This window comes from Pantherophis guttatus, chromosome 13, assembly GCF_059756535.1.
Source record: "Pantherophis guttatus breed Tessera chromosome 13, ASM5975653v1, whole genome shotgun sequence".
NCBI classification, from domain to species: domain Eukaryota; kingdom Metazoa; phylum Chordata; class Lepidosauria; order Squamata; family Colubridae; genus Pantherophis; species Pantherophis guttatus.
This window is the reverse complement of record NC_142075.1, coordinates 4,194,601-4,208,683: the sequence shown is the minus strand read 5'-3', so window position 1 is coordinate 4,208,683 and position 14,083 is coordinate 4,194,601. Positions and strand designations below refer to the sequence as shown.

Sequence of the window (14,083 nt, the reverse complement as noted above, 5' to 3'; positions counted from 1 at the left end):
GGGTGGTCTTTCACAGCAATAGTGGAACTCTTCTGTACAGATAGGCCTCAACACACAGCCGCAATTGGGACCGGAACATCCATTGCTAAGCAAGATGGTTCTTAAGTGAGTCGCAGCCAATTTTATTAGAATTAGAATTTTTTAGAATTTTATTGGCCAAGTGTGATCGGACACACAAGGCATTTGTCTTGGTGCTTATGACCTTTTTGTTGGTGTTTTTTTTTTTTGTATCCTAATTCATATCACTGCTTTTATTTTTATTTTTTTTTAAAACAAACTTTATTAAATATAAAAAGATAAAATATCACATTAACTACATACATTATAAAATATGAAATTAAGTAAAGTAAAAGAACAGTAAGAAAGAGAAGGAAAAAAGAAAATAAAAAAGAGAGAAAAACAAGAGAAAAAAGAAAAGAAAAAAAAGAAGATACACATAGTATAACAATGCAGACTACAATATATATATATATATATACATGTACATTATTGACGGTGTCTATTTGTTAATTTTGTTATTTTACAAACTTTCACATTTATTCTTTTTTTTTTTTGATTTATCCATTCATGCCATTTGTTCCATACCATATAATATTTCGAGTCTACCTTATCCTTTAATTCCAGTGTTAACCTGTCCATTTCAACGCAATTGTAGATTTTCTGAATTACTAACTGTTCTGTTGGAATTTGGTCCGTTTTCCAAAACTGAGCAAATGCCAGTCTGGCTGCCGTAATTATATGCAATATTAAATATTTTATTTCTTTCCTAATATATTCTCTAATCATACCCAATAAGAAAATTTCTGGCTTAAATTCTATTTCTTCTGCCGTTATTTCCATTAACCAAGTTTTTATTTTTTCCTAATATTTTTTTTTCTTGCCCCATTGACTTTGCTTGTCAAAAGCCGGCTAGGAAAGTCTTATCACGTGACCCCAGGATGCTGCAGCAGACATAAAATACATGCCGGTTGCCATGATAAATTTTATCATTTGACCGTGGGGATTCTGCGACAGTTGTAAGTGTGAGGATTTTCAGTGCTGTTGCAACTTTGAATAGTCACTAAATGAATGCTTGTACGTCAAGGACTACCTGTAATACGTTTTGCCTAGATACGTTTGGTAAATCAAAACATTTCACCAACCACCACTAGATGGCAGCCAAATCAGGTAACTGTAATCCCAGCTAAAATGTTCAGTCCCATTGTGAATTTTAAGCATCATAAAGAGCGCTCTCTTCTGAGAACTGGTTTGCATTAATATTTTACTAATTGGCATTTTTACTGTATAATCTAGCCTCTTCTTTTAAAAAGCAACCCCCGCACACGCAAAAAAAGTAGGTGCACTCCCTGTAAAAAATATAGAAGTCAGTATTGGAAGCAGAAAAACAATTAAATGGAATGAAGAAAAGCGATAATTTAGCAACTGTTTAAGAATTTATGCTTCCCAGCCCTCCTCAGATTTTAAAACTGAAACATTTACGTGCCTCTCTGAACATTTATATTTTACAGAGAATCTCCTGTGTTGTTGGGTGTTGCAAAGAAATAATAATAATCTGAATTAAAATAAGAATAATTAAAATTAATAATAGTAAGGTAGTAATGTAATGTAATGATAATCTGAAAACCTAAAGCTGTATTCAAATAGAATCCCTGCTCAACACTGTGTGAAGATAACAACCAAGATATTGTAATGGACTGGACAAATGTGTCACTCTCATCACCAACAAGGGAAAACTAGTGAAAACTGAAGGAATCAAGGTCTCCTATGGGACTAGCATGAAGAGTTTGGATGAGGACAATAACTAAAAATACCTGGGCATCCTTCAAGCTGACAACATTAAGCACACTTAAGTCAAGAAGGAGGTTAGAAATGAACACATCAAGAGAGTGAAAAAGATCTTAATAAATCTTAATAGCAATAGCACTTAAACTTATCTACCTCTTTAGAGTGCTTTACAGCCCTCTCTAAGCAGGTTACTGAGTCAGCCTCTTGCCCCCAACAATTTGGGTCCTCATTTTACCCACCTTGGAAGGATGGAAGGCTGAGTCAACCTTCAGCCTGGTGAGATTTGAACTGCCAAATTGCAGGCAGTCAGCAGAAGTAGCCTGCAGTACTGCATTCTAACCACTGCGCTACCGTGGCTCATTAAAGTCCAAACTCAGTAGAGGGAACACCATCAAGGCAATTAACACCTGGGCAATTCCAGTTATTCAATCTACAGCTGAAACAGTGGACTGGATTCAAATGGATCTCAGTAGGAGAATCAGGAAAATAATGACAATGAATCTTGTCCTTCATCCATGCAGTGATGTTGACTGTTCTGCCCTAGCTACGGACCCCAAAGAATGCAGCACACACAAAGTCTGTACAAACCTTAGTTTACTAAATTAAATCAGTCTTTTTCAAACAAAGGCTGTTAATTAACTTTCTTAACAGCCTACAAGAATCCAAAGAATAAATAATCGTAATCTTATTAGGATTGGCAGAAAGCCTAGAAGCAATTTGCAGGAAACTGATAAGAGAACTAAGATCCAGACGTGAAGGAGAGTGAATGAAGTTGTTCCCTGCAAATAGCCTCAGTTGTCGTCCTTCCTTAAATAGGCTAAGGGAGTGGCCAATTAGCCCCAAGCCTTACTCTCGAGTAGACCTCCTCCTGAGGAGCCACTCCTGCCTTTTGGCAGCTCTGCGTGCCCATGCATCGAGAAGAGGCTCCTCCTCTTCTTCCTCTTCACTTATAGGAGCTTCTGGAGGTTTTGAAGGCCCTGGCTGAATCCCCGCCTCTGGCACCACATCTTCTCCAGCCTCCTCATTGTCTGACTTGAGTGCCAGCTGCACAGGCTACTGGCGCAGCACCACACCAGCCTCCTCACTGTCGGAATCAGCTACAATCTGCACAGGCCGCTGACAGGCCACAATATTGCGGAATCTGTTTACCAAAGCGCATGAGTGGGTGTGAAATGTTGTAAGTATCAGACAGTTGAAGAAGAACAAAGGGCATTGGGAGAATATCGAAGGATTGTAAAGAAGATGCACTGATGTTTGTACACCATGAAAGTTCACTGGATATCCAGGAGATCAGACTGGCCTACAAAAAGGCCAAATGAAGAAGAGAAAAGAGGCATAGGCAAAGCAAAGTATTAGATGGCCAGTTCATAAAAAGACTAGAAGGCAAAACAAATATCAAGACCTGGCAAAGGCTAAGAGCAGGGAAATGGAAGAAAGAGACAGGGAGACTAATCCTGGCCGCACAAGACCAGGCCTTAAGAACAAAGGCATACAAAGCCAGAATGGAGAACAGCAACAGACAGCAAATGCCGCCTCAGCAAAGAAGCTGAAGAAATAGAGGTACATCTAGTTAGCTGGTGCAAGAAGATCACACAAACTGACTACAAGCAACAGCATGACAAAGTAGCAACAATGGTGCATTGGAAGATCTGCAAGACATGCCATTTTGCTGCAAGCAAGAAGTGGCGGGACCACAAAACAGACAAAGCGATAGAAAATGAAGAAGCTTAAAGTGCTGTGGGACCTTTTGAATTCAAAGAGAGAAGCACCTGCCGCATAACTTGCCAGATCTATCAATTGTCAATAAGAAAGACAAAGAAAAGTTTGCATAGTGGATGTGGCAGTCCCTGAAGACAGCAGAAGAGAAGAGAAAGAAGTGGAGAAAATCACAAAATACAAAGACCTGCACGTTGAAGTAGAAAGACTATGGCAAAAGAAAGCAAAGATAGTACCAATAATGATACTAGGTGCAATTCCAAAACATCTGGAGCAACTCTTGAACATTTTTGACAATTGCAAATCCTGGAACAGCTTTTATCCTGCGATTTTATCCTGCGGTCCTAACACCATCAAGCAACACGTGGCATCTCCCCATCCTGGGCCTTGGGAGGACCCAAGAGGTGGATAAGAATGCCAAATCCAATCTAAACATCTGGCTGCCTGGGCAACCAACTATAATCATGAGATCTGTATGCACGTTTTGCATTCCATCGCCATCAAGAGGGAATTTGGCTGCGGAACGATATGGAAGAATCGCACCGTTGGGGCTTTCTGAACCATATTGGCTGAGCTTGCCTGACCTACAGAGCTCAAGCGGAGGGTGGAGACACAGGATTTATTGGCTACTAGTGATACAAGCATTGCATCCTTGGATCCCTCACTCCTGGCCTAGGCTGATCTAAATGCTAAGCAGGGTTATCCCTGGTTAATACTTGGAGGGGAGACCGGAGATCGACTACACTAAGAAGTGGTGGTGGTGGTGGGAAGATGGTAATGGCAGAAACGGAATGAACGAGGGCTGACAACAGGCATGGAGAAGGTGTTTAAGGTGCGTGGGGGGAGTTGATGGGCCTTTGGCATAGGAAGGAAGGAGGGTGAGATGATGAGAGAGAAAATTGGGACAGAGGGAGGAAGGGAGGGAGAACTTTGAAGATAGGCTTAGGAGCCTGCAGCTGATTCAGGCCGTGATGGATGCCAGCACAAAGACTTAAGGAGAAGAGTTATGGCACGACAGTGATGGGAGAGAAATACGATTCCAGCCGAAATGCTGTCTGCTTAAGGCATCCTGAGATCAATATCACATTCGGTGGGCATCAGCAGCAAAAACTGGATTTCCCTTCCCTTGTGGTGGAGAAAATATCTCCATTAACCAAGAGGCTGAGTGGGGCCACTCGGCTTGTTCTCCTTTCTCCCTTTACGTCACAGGCCCCCCTACTTTTGAGCCCTCCAAAGAAGTGTGGAAGGAGTGAAAATGAGTTTGGATTTAAGAGCCCACAGTGGGTTTCGGTTTACGAAGGACCCAGTGGGCATAAGTCAGGGATACATTCAGGGTCGAGACGAGCCTTGCTTGGGGCTCTTAACAAGGTCTTCAGGAGCTTCAGTCTTTCCCAACGGGGTCCCAGCTGCTGGGCTGTGACTTTGTTTTTCCACCAAGTGTTAACAGCTAGTTCAGAGGTCTCCAACCTTGGCAACTTTAAGACTTGTGGACTTCAACTGAGGAACCGGCTGAGGAACTCTGGGAGTTGAAGTCCACAAGTCTTAAAGTTGCCAAGGTTGGAGACCCCTGAACTAGATTATTCCTTCTATTCCCCAGAGAATAGAAGCTGATCTGTCCTACTTGGTCTTTGATAAAAACACTCGTAACAAGGCCTCTATGACCTGCATTGGGCATTTAAATTCTCTGTGATGTACAAGCTGTATTTACTTCCTCGGTGTTGGTTGTTTTACTTCTAGCAAAAAATGATCCTCCCCAATTATGAATCAGATGAGAGATTGGCTGAGTGCAACTGGCAAACAAGGCAAGATAGCATTCCTTACTAAAAAGAACCCAAAAACTAAGGTTGGAAGAGGTGAAATAAATAGAAGTCTCTAGATAGAGTCATCTAGCTGGGCGGATGAAATCTACGGAATGATGCCAGCTTTGCAGAGTGCAAGGGATCTGAGTGAGACCAATATTGTGCATTTTTCGTGCTGCATCTCCTAAGGAAAGAGTGAGGGCCAAGCAGGGTTAGCATGATAACAGTCGTCCAGTACTTGGGCAACTGTCACAGAGGAGATGGGGTTGATCTATTCTCCAAAGCACCTGAAGGCAGAACAAGAAGTAACAGGTGGAAGATCATTTTAAAAAATCCAACCTAGAACTAAGAAGAAATCCCCTGACAGTGAGAACAAATTGTTTGCTTGCTTGCTTGTTTGTTTGGCAGTGAGAACAGTTAACCAGCCTTCAGAAGCTGTGGGTGCTCCATCACTGGAGGTTTTTAAGAAGAGATCGGATAGCCATTTGTCTGAATTGGTATACGGTCTTCTGCTAGAGAAAGGGATTAGACTATTAGAAGACCTCCAAGGCAGGGGTGAAATGCTCCCGGTTCGGACCGGATCGCCCAATCCGGTAGCGATGGCGGGTGGTTTGAAGAACCGGTAGCAAAAATCCCTGCCTCCTCCCCTCCCCCCCATGCCCAGCTGAGCCGCGCGATCATCAGAGCCTTTTTTTTTTTACTTTTAAAAGCATTTTTTCTACAACCTCTTCGGCTGAAAAGAATGCTTTTAAAAGTTTTTTAAAAAGCCTCTGATGATCGCGTGGCTCAGCTGGAATTGTCAGAGCCTTTTAAAAGTATTTTTTCTATAACTTCTTTGGCTGAAGAGATTGTAAAAAAATGCTTTTAAAAGAAAAAAAAGCCTCTGACGATCGGGCAACTCAGCTGGGATCGTCAGAGCCTTTTAAAAGCATTTTTTCTTTCGGACAAAGAGATTGTAGAAAAAACTTTTAAAACTTTTAAAAAAAAAAGAGTTGGCCACGCCCACCCAGTCACATTACCACCCCACCAAGCCACGCCCACAGAACCGGTAGTAACAAATTTTACATTTCACCACTGCTCCAAGGTCCCTTCCAACTCTGTCATTTGTAGCTCTGTATTCTGATCTTCTCCCCATATGTTGCTTTGAATGTTCTAGAGCTGCAGGCAGCCCAACTCCCGGTCCTTGGATCAGATTAGAAAACTATTGGAGCCAGCAGAGAAGAGGGCAGGTATGGGCAGCTCTGATTTGCTTGAAATAATCTGAATGTTGCTAGATGTCAGCAAAGATTTAATTTCTCGGTGTCTCATTGCTGCCATCTAGTGGTCATCTTTTTTTTTTCAACTCAGATCTGCTAGCTAGCCTTAGGAACAGATATGCCTGTAAAACAGGCCAAGAAAGAGAGATTCTTCTGCTTGAAGAGTTAAAAGACAAGCATCAAAATATATAATATAATCCATTCTGTCTCAGGGCAAGAAACCTCTGGCAACCGGTCGTCAGGGAAGACGAGAGGAGAATGTTGGGGGCTCCCTGGGGGCGTTGAAATCCTGGCAAGATTGCCCTCGGTTAGATTCAGCAGAGTTTTCTTTTTGCATTCTTTTGTTTTAGTTAAATGGCAGCTCTGAGGGCCAGCGAACGATGTGCACCTCTGCAGGGCAAATTTAGAAGAGGAGTGCTAGGGGAAAATACTGCAAAATGGAAGTGAAATAGAAGGAAATCTTCGCACTGAACTGTACCGAAAGAAGACCCAAGCTCTTTTTTCCCTCATGCAATGCGAAATATTTAACTTGACAAATAGGATATTTAACAGTAAAACTGATACTTGACGGTTCATTATTAACCGTTTCTGACATGATTTATTTGCTGTTATAAAAGGGGGCATTATTGTGTAATATGATTCAGAAATTAGCTCCAGTTTAGCAAGAGGCCTTGACTGTCTGACCCCTTAATAGCCTTATAATGATGCCATTTACCATTCGGTGGCTCGTCCAAGTCATTCTGGGGGAGATTTGCTTCTAAAGGGCCGCTATTCATGGAGGAGACCCTCCTGGGAGTGAGCAACCTGTGCCCAGGTGTGTGGCCAAAGCTCAGTTCTCCAGAAGTAAAAAGGCAGCTGTCCCATAGCTACTCAAAGGTGCTTTTTTTCTTCAAAAGGCAACTGGACTGTTTTCCCTTTGAGGAAGAAGAAGAAAATATTTCGCTTCTCATCCAAGAAGCTTCATCAATTCTGATGGTGGGGATGGGGGGGGGGGAATGGAACTGATGAACTGGTTTTGTTTCTTTTGTTTTGTTTTGAATAGGTTGACCTCCTCCTCCTCTTCCTGCCCCTCTTCCTTCATTTCCTCCCCTCCTCCTCCTCTCCAGTTTCCCTATTGAATTTTATCTCAATTTCCAAATATTGGCCGCTTTTACTGTATTGGCTGTTTCATCTTGAAGCATGTTTTAATCAGTGGTGAAATCCAAATTTTTTTACTACCGGTTCTGTGGGCGTGGCTTGGTGGGCGTGGTGTGGCTTGGTGGGTGTGGCTTAGTGGGCTTGGTAGGGGAAGAATACTGCAAAATCTCCATTCCCACCCCACTCCAGGGGAAGGATACTGCAAAATCCCCATTCTCTCCCGACTCCTGGGGGAAGGATATTGCAAAATCTCCATTCCCACCCCACTCTGGGGCCAGCCAGAGGTGGTATTTCCCGGTTCTCTGAACTGCTCAAAATTTCCGCTACTGGTTCTCCAAAACCTGTCAGAACCTGCTGGATTTCACCCCTGATTTTAATCTTCTCTATCTCTGTTCAGTGGCACCCCAAACCATAGCCACCTACTTGCTAGCTTGGATGCCATGTAAACACAGGCAGTGTTCTTAATTTATCATTCCGTGTGTCATGTAAGCTTAGAAGAATTTTATATAAGCTTATATAAACCATGAATAAATGGCTATGGCTAACTGAACCATACCAACGCTACCATTGCATTCTTACATTTTCAGTTGGTCTGCAACATTCAAGCATGTTCTAAATCCCAGGTACTATTAAGAATATTGTTTCAGTTACCATCTGTTGGGGCACTTTTGTTTGGAAACATAGAATTGGTCCATCTTTGACATGACCACAATTTGTGTATTTCCAGGCTGTGGGAAGATCTTCAGAAAGGATGGGCAGATGTTCCCTTAAAATAATGTTTCTCCACCTTGGCAACTTGAAGATGTGTGGACTTCAACTTCCAGACTTCCCCAATCAGTAAGGCTGACTGTGGAATTCTGGGAGTTCAAGTCCACACAAGTATCCATGGTTGAGTAACACTGCCGTAGACAGAAGGAACAGGGTCCCTGCAGGTGTAGCCCAGGCATCTTTGTTATACAACCTCATAGTTCTTTAATACAAAAAGTTAACTTTCAAAGCTTTCTCCCCCTCCCCCCCCCTCCTCCTCCTCCTCCTCCTCCTCCTCCTCCTCCTCCTCCTCCTCCTCCTCTTCTTCCTCTTCTTCTTCTTCTTCTTCTTCTTCTTCTTCTTCTTCTTCTTCTTCTTCTTCTTCTTCTTCTTCTTCTTCTTCTTCTTCTTCTTCTTCTTCTTCTTCTTCTTCTTCTTCTTCTTCTTCTTCTTCTTCTGCCAGCCCTACTAGAATAGGGTAGTGGAGTCATTTTGTTTCAATTGAGACAGATGATGTGATTTATTGCAGAGCACCGAGTGGTTCCCCTGAAGATCCTGGTCTATTTTATGCCCGCTTCTAATCCTATACAATTGTAGAATTGATATATGGCTTGTTTCCTAAGCTCTCTCTGGGATGAGCCAGCTTTCAAATATGTGACTATAAATATGTTTTAGATAGAACAACTGAAACTGAAGATGACTTGCTGCAGTCGTTTGATATACAGCGTGTCATGGTTACATTAAAAAATATGAAGGTGGCCATGGATGCAGTCATAAATAGGCACCTTCTTGAGCATTTGCACTGTTGTTGGTTTACAACACTAGTGCTTACCTCTTTGGGCACACTGATAATCTTCTTCCAAGTTTCACTTCAGGTATTCACCCCCCAAACCATCTGAAACTTGCAGATGTCAGCCCTAGAATCATAGAATTCTTTTTTTGATCAAGGGTGATTGGGCACCCAAGGCATTTCTCTCCGGTGCATAAGCTCATGCTCTACATATAAATAGCAAATAATAGGTCATAGATCATAATAAACAACGATTGATAAATCATAAAAACCAATAGGAGAAGATAGTAGGAAAGACGAGAGGATGAGAAAAGATGAGAAGTGAGACAGCAAGTGTTCAGCAGAGTATGGCGGTGGGGGAAACTATCTTTGTACCTAGTAGTTTCTGCTTATCCCACTTCACTGCACTGCACATCTCCCACCCCACGGATGCCTTGTGGGCATTGGTGAACATACCTTCTGCATGTCCAGCAAACTCCTTCGTTGGCTCTTGCTTGTGCTTCTGGGACAGGAGTCTCACACCTGCTGAGCAGTAGTAGTAGTAGTACTGAGTAGCAGTAGTAGTAGCAGTAGTAGTAGTAGTGCTACTGCTACAGCATTACTACAAGGTTAGTGTCGCCAAACTGCAACCCTCCGAAGCACTGACATACCTTTCCTATATCCCCAGACCCCCAAAAAGTCATGTTTCATTATCGGCAATGTGTATCTGATGATATTCCTACTCCAAGGTACCTGCAAGGGATGATACAGGTAGTCTTTGACTTACAACCAGTGGTGGGATTCAGCCAGTTCGCACCTATTCTAAGCAGTTTGGGGAACCGATTGTTGGAAGAAATCTTATTATGTTTTTTTCCACTTTGCAGGGCTAATCCTGTAAGGAAGGCAGGAAGGAAACATTCTGGTGTTGTTTCTAGCCTAACCTTTATTGCCCTGCTTACAGAAACTGCCTCTCTGGTTAACCCTTATTACATTGTAACAGCTAAGGCAAAGTGCCCATCGACGTGATTGACGTTGAGTTGGCCATGCCCACATGGTCACATGACCACCAAGCCACGCCTACCCAGCTGGTCATTAGGACACAGAACCGGTTGTTAAGTTATTTGAATCCCACCACTGCTTACAACTATTCATTTAGTGACTGTTTGAACTTACAACAACACTGAAAAAAGTGACTTATGATCATTTTTCATATGACCATTGAGGCATCCCCATGGTCATGTGATCAAAATGTGGATGCTTGGCAACTGGTTCATATTTATGATGTTTGCAGTGTCCTGGGGTCATGTGATCATCTTTGTGATCATGTGATCATCTGTGACAAGCGAAGTCAATGGGGAGGCCATTTTCACTTAACAACCATGTTACTAATTTAACAAGTGTCCTGATTCACTTAAGAACTGCGGCAAGAAAGATCGCAAAAGGGCACAACTCACTTCACAGCTCTCTCGCTTAACAACATCCATTTGGGGCTCAATTGTGGTCGTAAGTTGACCACAATATAATGGTGCCCTGCTGTGACCTCCATTTTGTTGCTTTTTCATTGACTTCTTTTTTTTTTGACGTTTCAGGTATTATAAAAAGAAGGCAGTTCTATTCACCAGAGAGGAGGCATTTCTGTATTTGAGATTGTAGGCAAATACAAAATGTAAGATAGGTTCACAAATTGTCTGAGCCGTTTCAGACAGTAAGTCCACTGATGGTGCCTCTTGTGCTCTTCAGAGATAAAGTAAGGCTACTGTCAGGGTTCCAAGTAACACATCCCACTTAATAAGAACTCCGAGGCAGGCAATTTCCTCAAAGAACATTTTATTGGGAGATATCAAATTGGCACAGACTTGGTGGAAAACCAGCTCTAAATTCCCATTGGTTTAACATCCAATTAAAAGTAAAACTTCATCACTTCCTTCCAGAGTCTGCAGTCCCATGGTCCAATCAGCATACAGCCCAGTTGCTAGGTGACCTCAGTCTCCACCTTTCCAACACCTGCACCAACATCCCTGATTCCCAGGGAAAGGGATTTTATTGTTGTGGCCCGTCAGCGGCCTGTGCAGCTAGTAGCTGATTCCTACAGCAAGGAGGCTGGTGTGGTGCTGCGCCAGCAGCCTGTGCAGCTGCCACTTGAGTCAGACAATGAGGAGGCTGGAGAAGAGAAGATGTAGTGCCAGAGGCAGGGATTCAGCCAGGGCCTTCAGAACCTCCAGAAGCTCCTATAAGTGAAGAGGAAGAAGAGGAGGAGCCTCTTCTCAATCCACGGGCACGCAGAGCTGCCAAAAGGCAGGAGTGGCTCCTCAGGAGGAGGTCTCCTCAAGAGCAAGGCTTGGGGCTAATTGGCCACTCCCTTAGCCTATTTAAGGAAGGATGACAACTGAAGCAATTTGCAGGGAACAACTTCGTTCACTCCTTCGTGTCCTGATCTTAGTTCTCATCAGTTTCCTGCAAATTGCTTCTGGGTTTTCTGCCAATGATAGTAAGATTATGATTATTTATTCTTTGGATTTTTGTAGGCTGTTAAGAAAGTTAATTAACAACCTTTATTTGAAAAAGACTGATTTAATTTAGTAAACTAAGGTTTGTACAGACTTTGTGTGTGCTGCGTTCTTTGGGGTCCGTAGCTGGGGCAGAACATTTATTTAGGCTACAACACCCCAGCTATCTCTACACCTTCCTCCCTCCCTGACCCCTTCGCTCCAGGCTGTGTCAGCCCTGAAGCAACGAAGAGAGAAATCTCCCGAGAGAACTACACAGAAGGAAAATGGCCACAGTTCGGCCAACTTCAGGGTTGACAGCTACCTCACCTTCATGCTGACAGGTTTATTTTTAAGCCTCAAAGAGAAGCTGTGCTTGACCGATCTCTTACTCTCCCAAGGTTTGGGCCACGGACTTAGATCTGCGCTACAGCGATCATTTGGCCATGACTCGGGTCGCGCTCTACGTGACAGAGGGGACCTTCGACTGCGCGTCAAGTCGCTTCCAGGTACATCTCCCTTCAAAGAAGCCACCTGTGCAGAAGGAACAGACCCGATCTGTAAGTGATGCTCGAATGAAGAAACAAATAAGCAGTTTATGGCCTAAACCAGGAGTCTCCAACCTTGGCAACTTTAAGCCTGGCGGACTTCAATTGAAGTCCGCCAGGCTTAAAGTTGTCAAGGTTGGAGACCCCCTGGCCTAAACGGTGTTGGTTCCCCATTGTTTGATGTCCTCCTGCACCATCACCCCATTGCACTGGGGACACAACAGTGTGGACCCCATCAGTTTTCCACCCATTATGAAGTTTTAATGTACTAATCCATGGGTTGTCATCACATTTGGAAATTGCCTGTCGTTTCCCTGTGCCTGGTGTTTTGTGTTGGATTTAACATAACTGGCCTAAGATAATTTCTTGATGGATTGTTGCTTCTGGTTCTTAGCAGAAGGGACGGCCTTTGCTGGTTTTATTCTTAGGCAGCCAACTGTCTTGGGCTGATCCCATAAAAGTCTTGCCATGGATGAGGATGAGTTCTACTTACCTTTACTACTGGTTTGCAATGGGACTGTGTGAGCGTGACAATGTCCGGGTCAGTGGGTGGAGCCTCCTGCCAGTTTTACTACCGGTTCTTGCGAACCGGTCCAAACCGGGGACAACCCACCACTGATGAGGACCTGCACAGCTTTTTAAAGCCAAACTCATTGTCTTACAATATTGATTTATCACTTTCACAGGAAAACTGTGGCTGACAAGAAGGTTTCCTGACCTTCTCCAGCATTTGTCAGTATCTATAGAAGGAATGTAAAGAAAGACTGGGATGATATGATAGATTGAGACTGGCTGGGCCATTCCAAAGCTTGGATCCTCCTCTTTCTTTGATCATTCAGTCTTTCAATATTTGAGGGGCTGCCACAAAGACGAGGGGGTCAAGCTATTCTCCAAAGCACCTGAAGGCAAGAGAAGAAGCAATGGATGGAAACTAATCAAGGAGAGAAGCAACCTAGAACTAAGGAGACATTACCTGACAAGGAGAACATTTTTTACATTTTACATTTTATTAAATTTGTATACCGCCCTACTCCCGAAGGACTCAGGGCGGTGAACAGCCATAAAATAAAACATGTAGATACAAAATTTAAAATAGAGATAAAACTAATTAAATAAATTTGGCTGAGACATTTTAAAACCCCAATAAATTAAAACCAAATTTAAAATTCCATTTAAAAAGAGGAAAAGTTTAGGTCAGGCCAGCTTGATGGAATAAAAACGTCTTAAGCGCGCGACGGAAGGTACGCAGATCCGGAATCCTCCGTATCTCCGGGGGGAGCTCGTTCCAGATCGTAGGTGCCCCCACAGAGAAGGCTCTCCCCCTGGGGGCCGCCAGTCGACATTGTTTGGCCGACGGCACCCGGAGGAGCCCCTCTCTATGGGAGCGTACTGGTCGGTGGGAGGCTATTGGTGGCAGCAGGCGGTCCCGTAAATAGCCAGGTCCTAAGCCATGGAGCGCTCTGAAGGTGATAACCAAGACCTTGAAGCGCACTCGGAAGACCACCGGGAGCCAGTGCAGCTCGCGCAGGAGAGGCGTTACATGGGAGCGCCACGTTGCTCCCATCACCACCCGCGCGGCCGCACTCTGCGCCAGTTGGAGCCTCCGAGTGCTCCTCAAGGGGAGCCCCATGTAGAGAGCATTACAATAGTCCAGTCGGGAGGTGACGAGGGCATGAGTGACTGTGCGTAACGAGTCCCAATCCAGAAAGGGACGCAACTGGCGAATCAGGCGGACCTGATGAAAAATCCTCCCGGTCACGGCCGTCAAGTGCTCTTCTAAAGACAGCCGTGAATCCAGGAGGACACCCAAGTTGCGAACCCTCTCCGTGGGGGCCAATGC

At 43.8% G+C, this 14,083-nt stretch overlaps 1 protein-coding gene across 7 annotated transcripts in view; it reads left to right on the top strand.

Moving 5' to 3' along the window:
- Window positions 1–14,083, top strand: part of IQCH (IQ motif containing H) — a 128,152-nt gene that overhangs the window by 101,877 nt on the left and 12,192 nt on the right. For 5 of the 7 annotated variants that reach the window (XR_015729730.1, XM_034435466.2, XM_087877759.1 and 2 more), the window contains one exon: window positions 12,097–12,255. Coding sequence is in view for 6 of the 7 variants with exons in the window: in XM_034435466.2 (XP_034291357.2) it covers window positions 12,097–12,255 (159 nt within the window). In the remaining variant the exon portion in view is untranslated. The remainder of the gene's footprint in view (window positions 1–12,096; window positions 12,256–14,083) is intronic. The other 2 variants (XM_034435468.2, XM_087877761.1) reach the window with 1 other exon arrangement.